The sequence below is a fragment of the Carcharhinus amblyrhynchos genome, chromosome 19, assembly GCF_965287045.1.
Source record: "Carcharhinus amblyrhynchos chromosome 19, sCarAmb.v2.hapA, whole genome shotgun sequence".
In the NCBI taxonomy this organism is placed as follows: Eukaryota; Metazoa; Chordata; class Chondrichthyes; order Carcharhiniformes; family Carcharhinidae; genus Carcharhinus; species Carcharhinus amblyrhynchos.
Window position 1 is genome coordinate 31777501 of NC_137342.1, and position 23842 is coordinate 31801342.

General features: G+C 40.3%; 1 protein-coding gene across 4 annotated transcripts in view; it reads right to left on the minus strand.

Moving 5' to 3' along the window:
* The window catches only part of LOC145355420 (plexin-B2-like), a 253321-nt gene that overhangs the window by 54309 nt on the left and 175170 nt on the right, over positions 1-23842 (minus strand). For all 4 annotated transcript variants that reach the window (XM_080207503.1, XM_080207502.1, XM_080207505.1 and 1 more), the window contains 7 exons: positions 17721-17900; positions 12057-12197; positions 11169-11269; positions 9471-9597; positions 8813-8972; positions 4758-4878; positions 2609-2720 (listed from right to left, as the gene is read on the minus strand). In XM_080207503.1, coding sequence (XP_080063629.1) covers positions 2609-2720; positions 4758-4878; positions 8813-8972; positions 9471-9597; positions 11169-11269; positions 12057-12197; positions 17721-17900 — 942 coding nt within the window. The remainder of the gene's footprint in view (positions 1-2608; positions 2721-4757; positions 4879-8812; positions 8973-9470; positions 9598-11168; positions 11270-12056; positions 12198-17720; positions 17901-23842) is intronic.

Genomic DNA, 23842 nt, shown 5'->3' on the forward strand with positions numbered 1-23842 from the left:
CTCCGAGAATCCACCCTATCTATTCCTCTCAACATCTTATAAACCTCTATCAGGTCGCCTCTCAACCTTCGTCTCTCCAGGGAGGAGACCTAGCTCCTTCAACCTATCTTCATAAAGCATGCCTCCCAATCCAGGCAACATCCTTGTAAATCTCCTCTGCACCCTCTCAATAGCTTCCACATCCTTCCTGTAGTGAGGCGACTGGAACTGCGCACAGTACTCCAAGTAGACTGTTCAACCTCTTCACACACAAGCAGGATCCAGACCTCCCCGTTGCTTGCCACTTCAACCCTGCTCTCCTGTCTACATTCCGTCCTAGACCTTTTGCAATGTTTAGCAAACCTTAGCACAAACTGTAAGAAAAACACCTCATCTTTCAAATGGGCACCTTGCAGCCTTCTGGGCTGAACAACCAGAGAATAAACTCTCTCTTCCACCTGAACCCCATTTCCATTTATTTTATTTCATTTTATTTCGTCTCATTCATCCATTTTATAGAATCATAGAAACCCCACAGTACAGAAAGAGGCCATTCGGCCCATCAAGTATGCACTGACCACAATCCCACCCAGGCCCTACCCCCATATCACTACACATTTTACCCACTAATCCCTCTAACCTACACGTCTCAGGACACTAAGGGGCAATTTTAGCATGGCCAATCAACCTAACCTGCACATTGCTGGACTGTGGGAGGAAATCAGAGCACCTGGAGGAAACCCACGCAGACACGAGGAGAATGTGCAAACTCCACACAGACAGTGACCCAAGCTGGGAATCGAACCCAGGTCCCTGGAGCTGTGAAGCAGCAGTACTAACCACTGTGCTACCGTGCTGCCCCCATACATTTTAGCATCCTTCTCTCCCACTTCCATTTTTCCACTTCTCATTTCCAGCTCTCCTTTTTGTCTCCTCCCCACTCCATCAGGGAAACAGCCATAATCCCAAGGCAGTCCCTTAACCAACTGTACCACTCTTTTGCCATTCATGCATTCTGATCATTTGATGGTCACCTTCAGCACCTTCTGTATCCTCATTTACATTTCCTTTGTCCCATTCTACCAGCCCCCCCTACCCCCGAGCCTCAGTATAAATCTCTGCTGACTCTCTTTGCTCTTAGCGCTGACAAGGGATCATCTGGGCTCGAAACATTGGCTCTATTCTCTCCCCACAGATGCTGTTGGGCCTGCTAAGATTTTCCAGCATCTTCTCTTTTTGTATCACAATTCCTTCATTGCCAATGAGTCAGAAACCTCAAACTTGTTACCGAACAGCATTGTGGGTGCACCTACACCACATATTCTGCAGTAATTATAAATGGCAGTTCATCATAATCTCTTAAAGGGAAATTAGGAACAGACAGTAAATCTGGCCTTGCCAGCAACACTCATATCTTGTGAATTAATCATATTTTTAAAAAGTAAATCAGGGTCTTCAATCGCTATCCAATGGCTGCCACTGGAAAGCAAATGAAAACATCAGGAAAATAGAAATCAGATTCAGCTGAGATGAATTAACCGTCAGTGCTCACTTTCTCGGCTGACAGGTAAAGAATGATGACTTGGAGAAAGTCCCAACAGAATCGAACTCGTGATGAATCAATGTTTCCAGATGAGATGTATATTTTGAAATTCTACAAAATGGCCTTTCAAATAACGATACTTTTAAAAATTAAGTCAGAAAGAGCTATAAACTTGATTGGAGTCTTAAAATTAGCTTAGGCTTAAACCAATCTTCCTTGACATTACAAATGGGTTGTCAAAACCAAAAGTGATTTTGATAGAGTGGGATTACAAGGAAGGGAATAGTTGGGTCTGGGTGCACAAATACAATTCAGTCCCCATTTTAAAGTCAACTTACTTCTCTTTTTTATGCAGTATAAATTCCTGCACTTAAAATAGAAACTACCTACATGAACTCGCCATTCTGTAACTAAAACCACTGCCCAAGCCAGTGAAGGCATTGCAGCATCTATCTGCTGGGAGGAGGCTATAACTATAATGTGTCTAATTTAAAACAGCAGTTTTCATTATAAATGCGAACACACAAACTTAGAACTGAAAATGTTAATAGTAAGTGCACACAGATATTACATATTTATAATACACTAGACCATGATGAATTTAGTGTTTCCCACATGTTGGATATTCCCAAAACTTCCCCAAGTCAATAATTATATTTTGCTATAACAAAAAACTTCATCTACATCAGTAATCTGCTCCTTAGGAATTATTGAATTTGATTACTATTTCTTCTGAAATTTCAACCACAATAATCTGCCAGGCTCAACAGAGTCCTTGGGGTAAATATATGGACCATTTCAGGTCACAATACTGAGGCAAAAGAAAGATTCAGATCTGTTCAGTTTTAGAATGTCAATATTATCAAGTTACTATTTTATGAGCTGAAACAAGGAAGGATAACCTCGGGAATTCACTGCCCATGCAGCTTAATTTCATCACATCAGGACTACTCAGTACTGTTACGTGGTGCTTCAACTAGGATTTTCAAATCACCTTTGTAACTGTTACCCTGATTGAAAAGCAAGATCTGTGTGACTTGTTCTCATCTGGCTTCGTATCAATTAAGACAACAAACTAAACCGTACCATTTTACTTTGGACAATGTTTGACTGATCTTCTTTCCCAATACCATCTTTGCACTTGTGTTCCGAAATATTCCAGTGACAGGTCCACTTACTCCTCACACAAGAGTCACACCTAAAACGTAAATGCATATATTTATATATAAAGATCAAATTAGAAAATCACAACTATTGTGTCTTTGGTTAGCATAGTTGTTTGTTAATCTGAAGCTTCTGAGCCCAAGGAGGAACTTCTTCACTCAAAGGGTGGTGAATCTCTGGAATTCTCTGCCCGTCGAAGTGGTGGAGGCTACCTCACTAAATATTTTTAAGACGCGGGTTGATGGGTTTTTGATAAGAGAGGGGATTAAGGGTTATGGGGAGAGGGCGGGAATGTGGAACTGAGCCACGACAGATCAGCCATGATCTTATTGAATGGCGGGGCAGGCTCGAGGGGCTACATGGCCTACTCCTGCTCCTATTTCTTATGTTCTTATTTACAAAAAAAAGTTGGGAATGTGGGATATCTGAAATCAGAATACAAGTGCTGGAAATATTCTACAGGTTCAACAGCATCAACGGAGTGAGAAACGGTTAACATTTCAGGCTGTTGGCTTTTCATCAGAAATGAAATGAAATAAAGATACGCATGCAACAAATTTTAAGCAAATACAATAATTGAGAAATGACCACGTAACTATTGATTGTCATGAGCACCATGCCCTTTTAAGAGAATGGATCAGTGACCTGGGACCAAGTTCCACCCTGGATGGAGCTTGTCAAGCAAGTCTATTACTGACTGTGCTAGGATAAAGACCTGTTAAAGTTTATTTATTAGTCACAAATAAGGCTTACATTAACATTGCAATGAAGTTACCGTGAAATTCCCCTTGTTGCCAAACTCCAGCACCTATTCAGGTCAATGCACCTAACCAGCACGTCTTATTGCTATTTAAGGAAATCTGTCATTCTTACATGACTTGGCCTATGTGTGACTCCAGATACACAACTATATGGATGATGTCCTGAAGTGGCCTCACAAGCCACTCAGTTGCATACATCTAGATGGCTCACCTCAGGGGCAATAAGAATTGGGGAATCTGTGACGCCAAGATCTAGGGAACCAATTTTTAAAAATCCTGACCTCAGGGCAACCAATGATAACATGGAATCATCACCTACCTTTTGACCTTTGGGTCTCACGTGGATCCCTCACCTGCTTCTGTCAGCACATCAACTCATTTATTCCTGGCCAACTCCTTGATTTCTAGGTTCATAAGATGTGCACTGCACTACAGTTTTGCACCCCACTACTGGCCAGTTCCCTCCATTATGACCAGAGTTCAACCACTTCCTCTTTCTAGCACTGCCTCATGACCCTAACTGCTAAGTTGGTCCTCGTGAGGTTATGGGCTAACGACTTTGCCTAGCTATTCAGTGCCTCTACAACATGCAATCTTTTATCTCCAAACCTCCTACTTTCTCAAATAGTCATGTGTTGTATTCACAGGTGATGATTCCAATCATTTTTCAACTGCTACATTAGCCACACTCCTACATTGCATACATTATGTTTGAAATCTGATTTTGAGACTAATAATATACCACAAGGCTAGTGGTAGTAAATTAACTGGGAGTTTATTAACAGGTCTTTATCCTAGCACAGCCAACATAAGACTAGCTCAGCAAGCTCCACCCAGGGTGGAGCTTGTGTCCCAAGGTCACCTGACCCATTCTCTTAAAGGGGCATGCCCCAACATACATAACAGTACATTATCCTTGTTGATTTAAAAATGACTAACTGTAAACTGTAAGGCAATGACAGAGCGAGCTCAAGAGGTTGAAAGATGTACTCCTATTATGTTTTTATGTAAGCTTGTGTGGTCTTTCAGTTAAGATGCTGCTTAGTTGCTCCTTTGTTTGCATGGTCTCACAGCTACTGCGTAATGGCTTGGTGATTAAATGCATTAAACACTAATCATTACAAGTACTCGTACATGGCATATCTTCTCAATTTCTAATATAAAATAATTGCACTTGCTTTTTTCAGCTAATTTACATTTTGGTTGTTACATCAAAGGCACACTAAGTTCTATATAAAATATACCTATATATAAATAAAAAAAGTTCTAAATAATTTTGTCAATTACTTCTTGAAAGGAAAAATACTTACGGGATATTTGGAAATAGTGCTGTGGCTGCATTACAATCATAAAATGAATAGGTAGTCTTTGTGAAAGGCACTGAATTTCCTCTGCTGACAATGTTCAGTTTCACCTCAACATCAATATAATCTACATTGAAAAAAATGCACATTGGTATCTTTTCAATGCTAATTTAAGTATGAGCTTAGCATTTTGAAAAGGAACACTTTTGTATGTTACAAGGGAAAACAATTTGGCATCTTGCATTTTAAATTGGCAAGAAGAATAAATCCATTATTTATGGCCTGTATTGTTTACCTCCAAGATAAAACCCATGGATGTTTCTCTCAAAATCGCCAATTTGTAATGCAAGCATCTCAAAACTCAGCAAACACAATCAAGACCAGAAGCTTCCCATAATCAATTCAAATAATGGAGCTAAAAAGAAAATGCAAATATTGGAAAACCGATTTAAAGTTGAAAGTGCTGGAAATAGGCAAAAGTTGATTAGAAAAAAAAACAGGTCAACCATCTGATGGAGACTCCAAAAAAAAAATTAATCTGTTTTTCTCTTCCAGGTGAATTTACAACATTTTCTGTTTATACTTTAATCACAACAGTTATTACAAAATCACACAATGAATAAAAATAAACACACCATGGGAACATTATATTTTCAATGTATTCTGCTATTGTGATACCAATACTTGTTGCATCAATGTTCAAAGAACAGTACTGCACAGGAACAGACCCTTCGGCTCACCAAGTTTGTACCAACACAGATACCTTGCTAATCTAATATCTTCTTGCCTCTACATGGTCCAAATCCCTCCATTCTTTGCCTATTCATGTATCTATCCAGATGCCTCTTGAACGTTGTTTATAGAATCTGCTTCCACCACTTCCTTCAGCAGTGCATTCCAGGCATTCTCCACTCTGAAAAATCTTCCCCCCTCACTTTCAACCTATGCCTCTGAGTAACTGACCCTTTGACCCTGGGAAAAAGACTCCGACTATCCATTCTATCCAAGCCTGTCATAATCTTGTAAACCTCTAAGATCCCCCCTCATCCTCCGATGCTCCATTGAAAATAATCCAAGTTTGTTCAACCTTTCTTCCTAGTCCATATCCTTCAAGCCAGGCAACATCCTGGTAAATCTCTTCTGCACCCTTTTGATGCAACAACATCCTTCCAATAGTGTGGGGATCAGTATTGCACACAATACTCCAAATGCAGACTAACCAAAGTCTTGTACAGCTGCAACATGATTTTCCAATTACTCTACTCAACACCCAACTGAGGGAGGCCAGCATGCCATAGCCTTCTTGACCACTTTGTCCACCTGAGCTGCCACCTTCAAGGAACTCTGGATCCCTCTGTATGGTAATATTTCTAAGGGGTCTACCATTTACTATGTACTTTCCTTCTATGGAGAACCTTCCAAATCACTTCACATTTGTCCTGGTTAAATTCCATCCGCCATCTTTTGGCCCAGGTCTCCAGTCGACTTATATCTGCTGTATCCTCTGTCAATCCTCATCACTATCCGCTACTCTAAATTTTGTATAATCTGTAAATTTACTAATCAGATCACCTACAGTTTCCTCCAAATCATTTATATATATTACAAACAATATAATAAACAACATGCTGATCCTTGTGGAACACCACTTGTCACAGACCTCCAGTTAGAAAAGTATCCGTCCACTGCTACTCTCTGCTTTCTATGTCCGAGCCCATTTTGTGTCCATCTTACCAGCTCACTTCAGATTCCCCATGACTTTACATTCTGTATCAACTTGCCATGAGGAATCTAATCGAAGGTTTAACTAAAGTCCATGCATAAAACATCCACTGCCCTCCCTGGTCAATTTTTCTCATCACTTCCTCAAAGAACTCAATCAAGTTTATGTTACACTACCTCCCCTTCACAAAACCATAAGCCTATTCTCTTCCAGATGTGAGTACATCCTGTCCCTAACAATCTTCTCCAATAATTTCCCCATCACTGATGTAAGGTTCACAGGCCTGTAATTTCCCAATTTGTCTCTCTGGCCCATCTTAAACAGAAGAATAAGGTTAGCTACTCTCCAATCCTCTGCTACCTTGCCCGTGGCTAAAGAGGACACGAAGATTTTGGCCAAGGCCTCAGCAATTTGTTCCCTCACCTCTCTCAATATTCTGGGATAGACTATCTGGCCCTGGGGTCTTGTCCACCTTAATGTTTTCCAAAACCTCCAGTACCTCCTCCCTTTTATCTCAACATGTCCTAGAATGTCAGCATCCTCCTTTCTACATTCACCATCCATCACATCCTTCTCCTTTGTGAATACTGGTGCAAAGTACTTGTTAAGGACCTCACCCACCTCATCTGGCTCCAGGCACAAATTCCCTCCACTGTCCTTGAGTGGACCTACCCATTCCTAGTTAACTTCTTCCTCCTTATATACGCGTAAAAGCCTTGGAATTTTCCTTAATCCTGTCTGCCAAAGACATTTCATGGCCCTCTTTTGCCTTCCCAAGTCCCTGTTTAAGCTCTTTGCTGCTATCCTTGTATTCCTCAAGAGCCTTATCCATTTTCAATTTCCTGAAATGTATGCCTCCTCTTTTTTCACTTACCTCACAATCTCTCTGGTCATCCAGGGTTCCTAAATTTTGCCATCTTTAAACTTCATTTTTACAGGGACATACCTTGTTCTGAATTGTTAATAACTAACTTTTAAAAGACTTCCACATATCAGATGCGGATTTACCCTCAAACAGCTGCCCCCAGTCTACATTGCCTAGCTCCTGCCTAATACTGTCGTAGTTAGCCTTCCCCCAGTTTAGTACTTTCACTCTGGGACTACTTCCATCCTTTCCTACAAGTACCTTGTAGAATTGTGATCACTGTTCTGAAATGGTCCTCCACTGCAACATCAATCACCTGTCCTGGCTCATTTCCCAGAGCCAGGTCTAAGGCTATGTATTGCATCAAGCACTCTTGGACATGAAGAACAAACTCTGCCCCACCCAAGCCCCCGTCTATGTTGGGGAAGTTAAAATCGCCCATCACAACAACCCTGTTGTTTTTACATCTTCCCACAGTCCATTGATATATCAGTTCTTGCAATTCACACTGGCTGTTGGGAGGTCTGTAGTACAACCCCAACAGTGTGACTGCACAGTTCCTGTTCCGGAGTTCTAACCACATGGCCTCTCTGTATGATCCCACCAAGGGATCCTCTCTCTGTCTAGCTGTGACATTCTCCCTATTCAGTAAAACAACATCTCCACCTCTTTTGTCATCCTATCTCGCCTGAGCATCTAACTCCAGAATGCAAGCTGCCAGTCCTGTCCTTCTTTCATCCAAGTCTCCATAATTGCCACAACATCAAAGTTCCATGCAGTATTCCAAGCTTTTAAGTTCACCCGCTGACTAGCATGTGACACTGGTAACAATCCTGAGATTACTATCTTGGAAGTCCCACTTCTTAGTTTAACTAACTCCCTAAATTCAGCTTGTAGGACCTTATTCCATTTTTTTAACCTATATTGTTGGTGCCTATATGCACCACGACAGCTGACTGTTCACCCTCCCCCTCCAGAATGCCCTGCAGCCGCTCTGAAACATCCTTGATTCTTGTACCAGGGAGACAACATACCATCATACAGTCCCATTTGTGTCCACAGAAACGTTTGTCTATTCCCCTTACAATTGAATCCCCTATCGCTATAGCTCTGCTCTCGTGTGTAGCAGAGCCAGCCACAGTGCCATGAATCTGGCTGCTGTTATGGTGATCTGGTATCTTGTGCAGCATTCAGTTTTATCAAAACCAAATCTCATCACTTCTATTTGCATCCAACCTCCAAATGTAAATCCCCTTTCTGTGGTCAAATACAAGCAATAATAATTCAAAAATTGTGCAGGACATTGGTGAGATCATAACAGCTAAAGTCTTAGGTATAGTATTGGTCTCCTTATTCAAGAAAAGATGTAAATGCATTAGAAGCATTATACTGAATTCATAACTCCAATGTTCCCAAAAACATCTTTTTGGGAAGTTCCTTCAAACAAGTATATCCTTTCAAAGGAGAACTCACCTTGGCCCACAGGGGTATCAGCTATACTACTGACTGGTGGAGACATACAAGTAACAGATCCTGGTGAGCGTTCTGTTTTTTTGCTTCGGATATTATTAAAAAAACACTCTATTTCATCTTGGTCCGTTAAAGCAGGGAATAGGTTGATATTCAGTTGCACCTAAACACATGGAAACAATAATAGAAACTATGAAAAATGATTTTGTTTCAAAGACGTGTTACAAATACAAAGCTCAAAAGCAATCAATTCAAGAATGTTTTAAACTTTATTAAAAATTTTCAGATGGTGTTAATTGTGCACTAGTATTAGAAAGCACATTTTATAATCAAACAGGCAAGAAATTATTATATTTACTTCAGCAAAATTTGGTTTACTCAGCAATTCTGAGGCTTCAGTCCAACAGAACGGTCAGAATAAATCTGACTGTATCTTTATTGGTACCCACCCATTGGGATGGTTGGGTGCAATTAATAGGAAGATGGAATGCACTTACCAGCTATCCTCTAATTGGCCATTTTTGGCATTAATATAAAGTTTGGACCGACCACATTGGAAACTTTACATTCACCCAGTATTGTACATGGAAACAAATATCATTGAACCAATGAAACATTAATACAACTTTAGAAACTGAAAGCTGCGTGTAATGACGCATACCTTGCCATCTTTGTTTCGACTCATATTCTGAGGAACAGCACTAGTAACCACCACACATTTCTTGTCCAGACTCCACAGCCAACGATCCTTTTCATCTGCTTTTGTACAATTCGACTTCCTGGAGCAACTGATCAGATGGGATTATGGATGTCAGTATGAATGAGAGAACTAGCCTACACTTACCGAGGAATACAAATTGTATTTGCTGTGATGTCTCTCTAGGTTTTCATCACGCCTATATGCCACCACGTTGAAATCAAGACTTGTTCTAACTTATTTGTTCTCAGGACATTAAAATGATGGCATACCGTGCACTCCCACTTTCTTTTCACCTAAATCTGCAGGTTTTTAATACTCAAACTTAGTATTTAATCACCAGATCTCGATTTATTACGGGCCTTTCTCCATTTAAATAAATGAATCTATTTTAAACAATTACATAATTTTGCATTTAACATTCTCATTTGAATACACAGGTTATCTATTTCATACTGTGCAAATATATACCAATGAGGATCGTAGGAAGCTGTGAAAATCTAATGCAAGAAAAGTTTATCTTGACACACGGCAAGTTCTGAAGTATTGAATTCTAGTTATTTAGTTCTGAATGATGTGCACGAGTACAACTGGGGTCCTAAAAAGGAAATTGGTATTAGACCCATTTTTAAAACCGGAAATGCAAATACCTTCACCAATTATCTAATTTGTCTTTCTCCCAAGCGTCAGAATTTAAGACAGAAAAGCACTAAATACTAAACAGGACTCTGAATATGCAATGGAACATCATTGGCTGTCTGCTGATTCAAAGAGAAGCAATGAGGGTGATGTTGGGGCTCTCAATTCTATCCTTGAAGAAGCTAACTCAAAAGCTCATCCAGCTTTTGCTGTAGAAAAGGGAAGTAAAAAAAAAATTCACTTTTGAAATGTTAGATACAGGAAAGAAGCTTGATTATTGCTGAGTAAAGAACCTCAGGATATAAACTTTAAAAAGTGTCAGTCAAGACTAAAGCTGGGAAGGAATTGTCCAGATTTTTAATGGATATATATGGAACAGATTCTTAACTAGAGTATTTGAAGTTCTTGGAGTGAAAATTGGATAGATGCAAAAAGAAATTGCAGATGCTTTTGTAAAGCAAGCAAAAAATTTGAGACATAGCACAGGTCAGGTAGTCGTCTGTGGACAGAAAAACTGAGTTCAGATTTGAGATGAGTATCTTCCATTAGTTGGAATGCCACAAAGGAGCAACAGAGAGGATAAAACAAAAAAAAACACAATTGAGAACATGAGAGTTATAAGAAATTAAGATAGAAAATGCTGAAATACACATAGCCAGCTGAGAACAAGTTAATGGGCCAAAACCAAGGATGTGCGCCAGTAGTTAAACTTCTGCATTTTTCAGCTCAAATATAATTTACTTTAATGAAGAATATGCTGTGAACAGGTCTGGCATATCAGGCAGCATTCAAATACCAATACTGAAAATTGTTGCACAGAAATTACATTGATCGTTTTGTGTTGATATTTAACCTCCACATGAGCAGCATACTTCTGGAAGAAATCATTCCAACTTGCATTTGATTTAATCAAAGCTAACTAACTGTTGCCATCATTTTATTGGGGAACCTGTTCTACTGATTGAACAGCCCCAACATTATCCTTAAAGCATCAATTAAATACTTCCAAAAAGTAAAACTTACATTCCCTCTGTTGTACACCAGCCACAATAAGGGTCTCTAGATTCAATGCAAGACTCACAACTATTGTAACTTCTGCAGTCCTGTACTGGCAGACGAGTGATCTAAAATACAAGTTTTCAACAACATAAAAATAAAATTCTGCACACTCTTAAAATACAGAAACTAAACTGTTTAGCAGAATTACTATTTGCTGTATAATTAATTAACTGCAACAAGAAATCTCAGATACACAAAATCAAAATGGACAGGTTTCTGACTTTATCTGCTGAATGCAAAGCGTGGTCTGCAACATAAACCTGGTGCTGAGAGGACGTTACATGCTGTGACAATACCATTCTTAAATCATCTACTTGGAAGCGAGTGAGATTTCATCTTCCCCATACAGTACCCATGGCACAAACTGATGGACACTTATGGAGTTACCAACCGGGGGCTTCTGACGTTGTATTTAAACATTTAACATATATGGTGTTTTTTCTTAAACTGGCAGTCCACAGAACATTTGGGCCTATCTCACTTGCTGATTGTTTCATGTACTGACTAAAAAAATTTACGATATAGGCAATGAAACACTTCAAACCAGGACACAAGAAATTCAGACAGATGTGTTTAAAATGGGAAATGTGCCTTCAATTCAAACGTATTCAAACTTAATTCATAAAATGCTCGTGTACAAATTGAATAGTATGTTCTCTGCCCCAGACAATAACAACTGCTCACATATCAAAAGAAACAGTTAATTTCCAGTGAGCCTGATTTTAAACCAATATGTACTGTAACAGTTAAAAGTAAACCAATATCATGATAACTATGCAGGCAAATTTGTGTGTATGGAACCAAAACATGGCTCAATTGAATGAGAATATTGGAAGATAAAATAATGATTACCTTTTTCTCAGTCATGACATACAGATGATCTCTTCCTGTGTTGAAGAAAAGGTCACTGTTCACCTTGCTGCCCAGGGTCACAGGAATAACCTGATATTCATCTGCTGTAATGTCCAACTGTTCTGCTCTGCCCAGGAATACCTATTGGATAATGAATATTTACAGCTGTTGTGCAAGAAAGTGCATGGAAATGTCACGCCCACATAATTACTTGCCACTAATAAAAGAAAACCTCAATCTTTGGGCTGGTTATTGTGCTGTTTTAAGGGGAAAAAATAAATCTTCTATTGCGCAGAAACTTCAATGTTTAATAAAATGTATTTTTAAAAGACATTGTCACAACATTCACCCTATCCCTCCATCCTTACCCTTCAAACAATTGTATTTTAATTTCCGGAAACTTACAAGAACTTTCAAATTACTTGAGGCGACAATGAGAGAAGGACACTGGGGCAAACAGCCAGTAGCAACTCAAGCACAGTGCGAGGGGAGGACACCTGGACAGGCAGTCAGCAGCACCCGGTGAAGAGTGCAAGGGGAGGACACCTGGACAGGCAGTCAGCAGCACCTCGTGCTCATTTCTGGAGGTACACAAGTTCACTGGTTGGTGATAAACAGCTGTTAGGGAAGGTTATCAAGTCGCTGAGAATTAGATAAAACATACTGAAAAAAAAGGGCTGTGTATATTTCGCAAAGAAACAAATGATAGGAAAATAAATGGATTTAAAAAAAAATTTTAGCTTAAACTCTAAGTACAGCTTAAAAACTTTTGATGCGACTCCAGGATGGTGTGTTGCCTTCCAGGTGCCAGGTTCAAGGATGTCAGGGAACTGCTGTAGGGCATTCTGAAGAGGGAAAGGTGATCAACCAGATGTCATGGACCATGTTCAGACCAATGAAATAGGAAGAAAGAGAAATGAACTCCTGTAAGAAGACTTTGGAGAGTTAGATCGGAAATTGCAAAGCAGGGCTTTATCAATATAAATCTCTGCATTACTCCTAGCACCACATCATAGTCAGCATAGGAACAGAAGGCAAGAATAGATGAATGTGTGGCCAGAGAGAAGGGAGAATAGCTCAGATGGAACTCAAAGTTAAAACACCAGCGAGTTTGAAAAGCAGTAGAAATATAGGCTAGGGAAGAAAGCAGTGAGGCTAGCAAGGCTAAACGCATTTACTTTAATACAGAGAGCCTTGGGAATAAGACAGATAAGCTGAGGGTACAGATAGGCACACGAGAGTATCATATCATAACTATGACCAAGACTTAGCTGAAAGATGGGCAGGATTGGCGGCTCAACATTCCTGCTTATATATAGGATATTCAGAAGAGAGGGAGGGAGGAATAAAAGAGGAGGCATGGGGAGGTCACAATTTTGATCATGGAATAGATTACAGCAGCAAGAAGGGATGATATTCTGGAAAGATCATTAAAATGAAGCCATTTGGGCAGAAATAAAAAACGCAATGGGGCAAACACATTGTTGGGTGTGTACTATGGATCCCCAAACAAACGAGGATAGAGGATCAAATATGCAATCAAAATTTAAGATGTGTAGGAACAATGGGGCACTAAGAGTAGGGGATTTTAACTACCAAATATTAACTGGGATAGTTTTAGTATGCAAGGTAGGGAGGGAAGAAAAATTCTTAAATTGCACCCAGAATATTTTTTAGCTAGTACGTAGAAAGCCCAACAAGGGAAGGGGGGCAATATTCAGAAGTGAGCCCAGGCAGATGGAGTGTATATCAGAAGGCAAGCATTTTGGAGACAGTGACCATAATAGTCAACTTTACAATGGTTTTGGAAAAGCGTATAAAAAGGTTGGTGATAAAATTCTTAACTGGGGAAAGTTAAGTTTACTAAGATTTGTCCCATGTGGACTGGAAAAAGCTACTTGCAGATACAACTGTCAAAATCTACTGATCCTTTTGAAAGATCAGGCCTAATTTAGGCTTACAGCTTGTGTGTCATGCGTACCAATGGTATGTGCTTTGGACACACTGCATTTGGAACTCTTGGGTGTTTTGCCTGTCACCAACAAAGGTATCTTTAATTATTTAACAGGGGTGTCACTGTGCATCTATAAGCTTAAACCATCTAACTTCCCTCAAATATCTGTGTAGTTTATTGGTTCTCAGGTACATCATTCCAGATTCAACTCGGGAATTTCTGAAGGCTCAGTTGTCTCTTTCACAGTCTCATCTCTGTATCTATAGCCATTCTCACTTCAAAGTGATTTTCATCCTTTGCTTTTTCAGACTACATTAAACCTCACTTGTTCTTGCAATGCAAGGGCGAATACTTATACCCTGATTGCTATTACCTTTGACATGCATCATGAACAATTAGCTGATCAGACCCATTTCGCATTCATCTACTTTCAACCAACCACATGCATTCTTAATCATACAAAGCAATTCTGGTCAGAACAAATTTCCAGAAAATGCTGGAAAATCTCAGTAGATCCGACAGGATCTATGGAGAGAGAATAGAGCCGATGTTTCAAGCCTAGATGATCCTTTGCAAAAAACTGTTAACATAGAACATAGAACATAGAACACTACAGCACAAACAGGCCCTTCGGCCCACAAGTTGCGCCGACCACATCACCTACCAACCTACAGACCTATCTATAACCCTCAATCTCATTAAACCCCATATACTCATCCAGAAGTCTTTTAAAAGACCCCAGCGAGTTCGCCTCCACCACCACTGACGGCAGCCGATTCCATTCACTCACCACCCTCTGAGTGAAAAACTTACCCCTAACATCACTTCTGAACCTCCCTCCCCGCACCTTAAATCTGTGTCCTCTCGTAGCGACCATTTCAAACCGGGGAAATAGCCTCTGAGAGTCCACCCTATCTATTCCTCTCAACATTTTGTAAACTTCTATCAGGTCGCCTCTCAACCTTCGTCTCTCCAGGGAAAAGAGTCCCAGCTCCCTCAACCTAACTTCATAAGGCATGCCTCCCAGTCCAGGCAACATCCTTGTAAATCTCCTCTGCACCCTTTCAATAGCTTCTACATCTTTCCTATAGTGAGGCGACCAGAACTGCGCACAATACTCCAAATGAGGCCTGACAAGGGTCTTATAAAGTTCCAGCATTACCTCCCGACTCCTAAACTCAATCCCTCGATTAATGAAGGCCAGTACACCATACGCCTTCTTGACCACCTCCTCCACCTGCGAGGCCGATTTAAGAGTCCTGTGGACCCGGACCCCAAGATCCTTCTGCTCCTCAACACTACTCAGACTTCTGCCCTTAATAGTGTACTCGTTCATCCCGTTGGTTCTGCCAAAATGGACGACAACACATTTATCCGCGTTGAAGTCCATCTGCCACTTCTCCGCCCAGTCCTGCATCCTATCTATGTCCTGCTGCAACTTTTGCCATCCTTCCAGATCATCCACAACACCACCGACCTTCGTGTCATCAGCGAACTTACTTACCCATCCCTCCACTTCCTCATCCAGGTCATTTATGAAAATGACAAACAACAAGGGTCCCAGAACAGATCCTTGAGGCACTCCGCTGGTGACTGACCTCCATTCAGAAAAAGCCCCATCCACAACCACTGGTTGTGGATGGGGCTTTTTCTTGGTTGTGAAAAAACTGTTCTTGGGGCTCTGATGAAGAATCATCTAAATATTGGCTCTATTCTCTCTCCACAGATGCTGTCAGATCAGCTGAGATTTTCCAGCATTTTCTGTTTTTGTTTCAGATTCCAGCATCCACAGTATTTTGCTTTTATCTTCCTGTTTTTAAACATGGATATAAAGTTTCACCACTATGGACATATCTCTCTCCTGAAAATAAAATAAACCCAATCACTATGAAGCCCAATCAATCCAGAATGATCAAGACAAATGAAGTTACTGGTAAAGAAAGAGTCATTTGTTTTGTAATCTACCACAGCTGGTAAGATCAGCAAGTTTGTTATTTGGTTTTAACGGCGATCCTTTTCATCAGAAATTCTACTTACAGAACTAGATCAGTGCGTTGTTTAAAGTCGACCTGAGTTTTTCTTTCTGCTATGGTAGAAATATGTCCATGGTGAATTGCTCAACGACAAACACCACATCACTCTGAACTAAATCAGATTTTGCACTGATGCTTGGATTTCCCAGCAAGTCTTTTCATTGTCGATTCTTACACTGGAGCACCCAAAATCCAGCTATTATGATACTGGTGTCCATCTTCATTACCCTATTGATCATCATTTATCCTGCATTAATCTCAAGTTCTTGGGTGTCTTGAATGCAGAGCTGGACCCATTTTACTGTGCAATGTTAATTTAAAAAAAATTTACAATCCTCAGTTTCAAATGTTGGCTACTATTAGGAGGGGTGTCTTGCTTAATTTGCCAAATAGTATTTGAGCTGGTTTTCTGTTCAGTAATTCACTTGCCACATTTTATTATTTGAGAGATGTAAGCCAGGGGTCTGTACCAAACTCTCTGGCTGTGATTTTCCACTCCCATTCGCGTCAGGAAGGTTTGGCAACGGGAGCGGAAAATATCCCAAGGTGGCCAAAGTCATGCTTCACAACCATGTAAAAGAAAAAGCCAGTGTCCCCTCCCACCTGTCAGTGACGAGCCGCATTTCCCGATGTTCAATGTCAGGAATTTTATTGTAATAAATTAACATGTATTTATCAGGCCCATATGTCAGAGTCATACCCTCATCAACAGCAGCATGATGTCAGAATGACATGACGCACAACTGATGTCAGAAGGTGCACACCCAGGCGAGTGCAACACTCAGGGGGAGAGAGCTGTCAGGTTGGTACCAGCATCTTGTTTCCTGGTTAACTCACACTGCGCTGGGACGGCCTACAAATGGCACTGGATCATCAAGTGTCTAATTTGATGGTGGGGCAGACAAATCAGAGGCTTCCTGCCAGTAATACAGCGCTGAACGCATAGTTGCAAATTTTTTCGAAGTTCCAGACCACTGCGCAGAAAAGGTTGCCCATGCTGTCAACGACCTCACACCTGACATCAGGCTTTGCCGATATCGGAGAAAATCTTGCCTCCTGCCATTTTAAGGTGCAGAATTTTAGCAGTGATCTTTGCCTTGCCATTTTGAACATTGATACTTTGAGGTAGTGACATGATTGATCTCTTGAATGAGTTAGTGTTTTTTTTCCTAATATACCTTTGAACAGCACGCAAAATAAAAGTCAGTTCTAATGGTCATAAATCAATACAGATTATGAAACAGAGGTTTCTGGCAATTCTAACAATTATGAGTGATGGTTTTGTCAAATAAGCCAGCACCTGTTCACGTACACACCAAGGGAGAATTTGGCATGGCCAATACACCTAACCAGCACGTCTTTCCGATTGTGGGAGGAAACCCACACAGACAGGGGAGAACGTGCAGACTCCATGCAAACAGTGACCCAAACCGAGAACTGAACCCAGGTCCCTGGCGTTGTGAGGCAGTAGTGCTAACCACTGTGCCACCATGCCAATCCTGCTTTAGTTTCTTTGCCAGGTGATGGAAAAGCAAAACTGTATTTTCCTACGATTTAGTTCTGTAAACAGAATTTCTGATCAAAAGGATTGCCATTAACTGACAAATTAAAATTTCAGTACAGATTCCACAAACCTGCTTTCCTTTTAAAAAGGGAAGCTTGTACTTCAAGTCTTACCTTATGAATTTTTCCTCTTACATCGCCTAAAAAGGCGATAGTATTTTCATTCTCTACAGCCACAGCTATTGCTGATAAGTTTGTGTCATATTGTGTCAGTGATGTAGCAACAATTCCTTCTTTACTTGCAATGGGATATGGAAGGTGTTCACCACTGCAAGGATAAAGCTTTGCTTGTCCCTGAGGTAGCGAAGGAAGAAAAAAAATTAAGTTAGCTCTAATTTTAATTATCAAGACAGATTAGTAAACAAATAATATTGAAAGTGCTAGTATTCAAGTGCTGCTTTTGTGAAATGAATACACCGATTAAAAAAGGAATGTGTCTTCTACAGAAATGTTTGGAAAAATAACTGTTCATTGCCTTGCCATTTCTACATGAAGTAGTTCTCCCATCTTTGAGCCTACTTTGAAAACAAAATCTAAGTAAAAGTTTAAGATACAGTAGGCAACAAAATAAACAAGGCAGTCCTAGATCAGCAATCACAACCCACACCATTTTTACTTTCATCCATCCACTGAAATTTGAAGTTTCCCAGAGTCTCAGTTATGTTGACATATTCCTAGGATAACCAAGTCTATACAAGAGATTGATGTACAGTGAAAATGAGGTACAGGTTATATAATACTTTCCTTGAGGCATTTGAAGAAAGTCTCGATTGCGGTGACAGTAAATGCTGTGAGAGGAAGAGAATTTTTTTGCATCTCATCAGCATCTTTGATCTTAATTCTATCAACCTCCGCACGTGCTTTCACTGGCTTAGTCCACAGCTGACAGGTGTCAGAAAAATCAATGGACTCCAAGCGAAGTTTTCACCATCTTTAACTAAGAAAGACTTGCATTTAGCTGATATTTTTCACAACTCAGGCAACTCAAAATGCTTTACAGCAAATGAAGTATTTCTAAAGTTGTAATGTATGAAATGCAGTAGCCAGTGAGTACAGCAAACCCCCATAATGTGATATGATGTTGATTGAGGAATAAATGTTGATCAAGACACCAAGGATAACTTCCCAATTATCTTCAAAATAGTGCCATGGGATCGATTACATTCATTCAAGCAGACCGATAGGGCCTTGGTTCAACATCTCATGCAAAGTACAAATCCTCAGGTGACAGTGTACTCTCTCACTGCTGCACTGGAGTGTCAACACTAATTTTTGTGCTCAAGTCCTGGAGTGGGGCTTGAACCCAGAATCTTGTGTCTCAGAGGCCACAGTGCTACCTACCGAATCACAGCTGACAGCTGGGATGTGACACTGGCCATAATATTTCTCCCCACCCCATTTTCTGGGAGCTGGTGCCTATACAGACCACAGTGTGCTTGAAATGTATAATCCGAGTCAATGCATATTGAATAAACACAGCCAAATCAATGGACTACAAAATGAGGGATGTCATATTAAGCATTAGCAATGTTCCAGCTCGAAAATATCAGAGTCCCTACAGTGCAGAAGGAGGCCATTTGGCCCACCAAGTCTGCATCCACCACAATCCCACCCAGGCCCTATCTCCATGACCCAACACATTTACTCCACTAATCCCCTAACACTAGAGTCAATTTAGCATGGCTAATCAACCTAACCTGCATCTTTGAACTGTGGGAAGAAACCGGAGCACCAAGAGAAAACCCACATAGACAAGGGGAGAAAGTGTAAACTCCACTCACACAGTGACCTGAGGCTGGAAATGAACCTGGGTCCCTGGCGCTGTGAGGCAGCAGTGCTAACCACAAATGTTGGGCCACGTGTCTACATCTGGTCACGCAAGTTAGCCAAGCTCTTGAAGTGGTGTAGAGAAAGGCCAAAAGGAACAGGAGTAGTTTCACTGACTCTGCCAACTTGCTACACCATTTTGTCACCCTTTGTAGTTTTAGAATTTCAATCCCCATTCCTTGTGATGTGTAATTTCTTACTGGCCAAATAACCAGCCATCAACCCTTATAAACATATCAATTCAGTCCACATCAACTGCCTTGTTAGAACAATGATGTGGAGATGCTGGCGTTGGACAGGGGTAAGCACAGTAAGAAGTCTCACAACACCAGGTTAAAGTCCAACAGGTTTATTTGGTAGCACAAGCTTTTGGAGCATTGCTCCTTCATCAGGTGAGTGAGGAGTTGGGTTCACAAACAGGGGACATATTAGCACAGACTCAATTTACAAGATAATGGTTGGAATGCGAGTCTTAACAGGGTCGAGGCAAGGTTGCCACTTGGACCTGGTGAAAACTACTGGCACAGGTGAATTTTTTTAAAAATCCTTTTCCTCAGCTTCATTCTCCCGCTCCAGTCAATTTTGAATTGAAGACTAAAATATTTTTTAGAACAGAATTGGATTTTCAGTGGGTCTGGCGGCCAACTGACCTCAGCGGGACCCTGTTAAGAATCACATTCCAACCATTATCTTGTAAATTGAGTCTGTGCCTGTATGTCCCCTGTTTATAAACCCAACTCCTCACCCACCTGATGAAGCAGCAGCGTTCCGAAAGCTTGTGCAACTAAATAAACCTGTTGCTAGAAGAACAGTACAGCACAGGAACAGGCATTTCAGCCCTCCAAGCCTGTGCTGATCAGATTTACCTATCTAAGCCAACAACTTATATCTCTCTACTCCCCATTTGCTCTGATACCTATCAAGATGAATCTTAAATGTGAGTAACGTAACTGCCTTAATCACCTCACTTGGCAGTGCATTCCACGCCCACACCACCCTTTGTGCAAAATATTTTCCCCACACATTTCCACTGAAACTTTCCCCCCTTATCTTGAGGGTTAGGTTCCGCATTTGACAATTTCAAGTCTCTCATCATTAAGGTATATCAAGACTTGTATTCAATTTCAGTTAATTACAGCTCGAAGTTGTACGATGCAGGGTAGGGAAGGAAGCAGAGAGCAAATAAATGGAGGAAGAGGGTGCACATCTGGGTCTTTAGGGATCCTAATATTCCAATGCAAATTTGAAAATTGCTGTTCCAATTGGAGGATAAATTCTGGAAAATTCAATTGCTGTTGGAAGTCATTGGAGCTCTGTATTGGCAAACATTTCTCTTATTTGCTCTCTTTCCTTGCACCTACACTGCTTTATTCTTCCAACAACCTACTCAGAATGTGCCAGTCCCCAGAATTTGAGACCAGATTGCAAAGAGAGCTAAGAAGGATATTCCACACTTGCACAATGGCATCATGGAATCATGGAATTTCCACCCAAATACATTTGTTTGCTCAGAATTCACAGAATCACTGAATAGTTAGGGCTCAGAGGAGATCATGTGGCCCACTGGCTCTGCATTGGCTCTCCAAATGGGCAACTTGCCCAATACCATTCCCCTCACTTTCTCCCTGTAACCCTGTATTTTCAGATAACAGTCCGATTCCCTTCAATGCTTCAACTGAACTGGTCTTCACCACATTCTGTGGCAATGCATTCCAAACACCTAACACACACTATGTTAAATGTTGTCTCCTCTTTTGCTTTTTTCACTAATGGCTTTAAATCTGCATAATTTTCAATCTTTTAACAAGTGTGAACAGATTTTATCCCATTCACTTTGTCCAAATGGTTCATGATTTTGAACACCTTTATCAAACCTCGTCTTAGCTTTCTTTTCTTTAAGGAAAACGTCTCCAATCTATCTTCATAACTGAAGTTCCTCATCCCTGGAACCATTTTTTGCAATATTTTTCTTCAGTCTCAAATGCCTCCACATTCTTCCTGAAGTCCAGATCTGGATGCAATACTCAAGCTGAGACCAAACTAGTGCCTTGTACAAGTTTAGCATAACCGCATTCCTCCCACAGTCTTTGCCTGTATTAATAAAACCCTGGATACTGTATGCTTCATTAACTGCTCTTCTCAACCTGTCTTACCATCTTCAATGATTTATGCACATATACACCGAGGTCCCTCTGCTCCTCCACCCTCTTTATATTGTTGCTCCATGACTCCTGCACCAAAGCCACGTCCCTTAATTCTTATAACAACCTTGATAAGATTATCCCTTAACCACAATCATGTTCAGGTAACAGAAACTAATTTTTTTTAAAAATTATTTCATTGCAGGCAAATATCTTCATCCTATGTAACATCAGAGTGAATTGTTGCTGGACTTTATTGTATCGATTTTAAATCAAAAATCAACTCATGCTCCTAAATATTTTGCAATATTTGCATACATTGCAAGGGTTCTAAAGTCAAGAATAAATCCACTATTCTAATAGTTATCTGTATAATGATTTACATGCATAACATTAATTGTATTTCCAAACTATACTCTACAGGCAGTTTTCATTGCCTAACATTATTTCTAAGATGCTAAACAATTGTAGCATGCAAAACTGCATCTATTTGACTCCGAATCAGTTTTTGTACTTGCAGGCTAATTTGAAAAACACATACTGGGCCCTAAGTTTCTTCGCTTATCTGATTCCCCTAGTGCCTCCCTATTTACAATTCTTAAATCCAGGTTATACTGTTTCGTGTTTTGCTTACTTACTTCATCTGTGTCCTTCTGTGTCAGGATGTTCCACATGGGTATAATGAGCTTCTTAGAGGCAAAATATTCCAGAAAAATTTTGGAAAATTAAGACTGATAGGGTTGACAGGACATAACCACAGGTTTGCTTTGAATGATGAGCTACGATGGCCTGAATGGACTTTCTTGCCTAGAGGGTCAGATTCATTTGTGGCACACAAGGAGACCATTTGGCCCATCCATACTATGATGTCTTCTCCCAATCCAGTCAGACCCACTTGCCTGCTCGATCCCCGTAGCCAAGTTTACTTCTTTCAAGTACCCATCCAATTTAGTTTTGAAATTACTGTTTCCACTTAGACCACAATTGTAGGCATTGGGTAATTACCACTCACTATATAGAGAAGTTCTTCATCACAACTTCCCCTTGCACAAAACCTTAAATCTGTGTCCCCGATCCTTATACGATCAGCAAGAACGGTCTTTGACTACCTTATCCAAGCAGATCATAATCGTGCACAATTCTATCAAATTCCTTTCAATCCCTTTGCTCCAAGAACAACTCAAGCTTTTCCCTCATTAGCAATCTAATTAAGCTTACTGTGATCTGTGATCAAATTTAACATAGAAACTACACAATTCATGGTTCAATTGTGTTCAGATACATCGTACCATCTTAAAGTTTCCAACGTACACTAATTGCCACCAGAAAAAATGCTATGCATTTTCTCCCAGTCATGTTGCAGTTACTTTCATCTCATGTAGTCCAATAACTACCTAAAATGGATATTTGAATTTTTCTTTTAAAAAGGTATAGGAAAGAAAAGTTTAACTTGGTAAAAAAAATTCTCATGACCAATCCACGAGCGCAGATAAATAGAATCTCCTGGGCACAATCAAACATTTGCTCAGAACAAACGCATCAGCACTGTGCGAGCACGATCTTGCTCAAATGTCTTTTGTGGGGTTGCAATACACAACACAATGAGCGATACAAGATTAGGGAAGGAGAGAAAAAGAAACGTAGAAGAACAACACTGAATAATGCAAATCAACACGATGTTTTGCTTTTAAAAAACAAGAAGGTTATTAGTGTAAATAAACTGTTTCCTTTTTCATTCCATCTCCTTCCCACTTAGGAACAAAACAGTTGTCTCCCAATTCATTTGTAAGGTCTGGTTGAAATACCATCCCCACTAACTTATTGCGTAGCTTTTACACTGCATGAAAATGTTCCACTGAAAGCTCTTCCTTATGCTTAACTGCCTTCTTTCAGAGGCAATATCTATCCTATGAACCAGTGTGCTGTATATTTCATAAGAGCACACAAGATCAATTCACACTATTTTCTGATCTAATTCCATTATTTGTTTCTATACAACAGTCAAATACCAGGGCCTTGTCCAAAAGTGTGTGGGTTAGGTTGACTGGCCATGCTAAGTTGCCCTTTAGTGCCAGGGAGACTAGCAGGGTAAATATGTAGGGTTACAGGAATAAGATCAGATTGTCATCGAAGCAGGCTCAATAGGCCAACAGGTGGATTTTGCTGTGCCTTGCCAGCTACTCACTCCAACATTAACAATGTGGCTTACAGGCAGATAGCCTACTGCCTGAAACATTCAGCAAATGGAATACAAGCTGTATATTCATC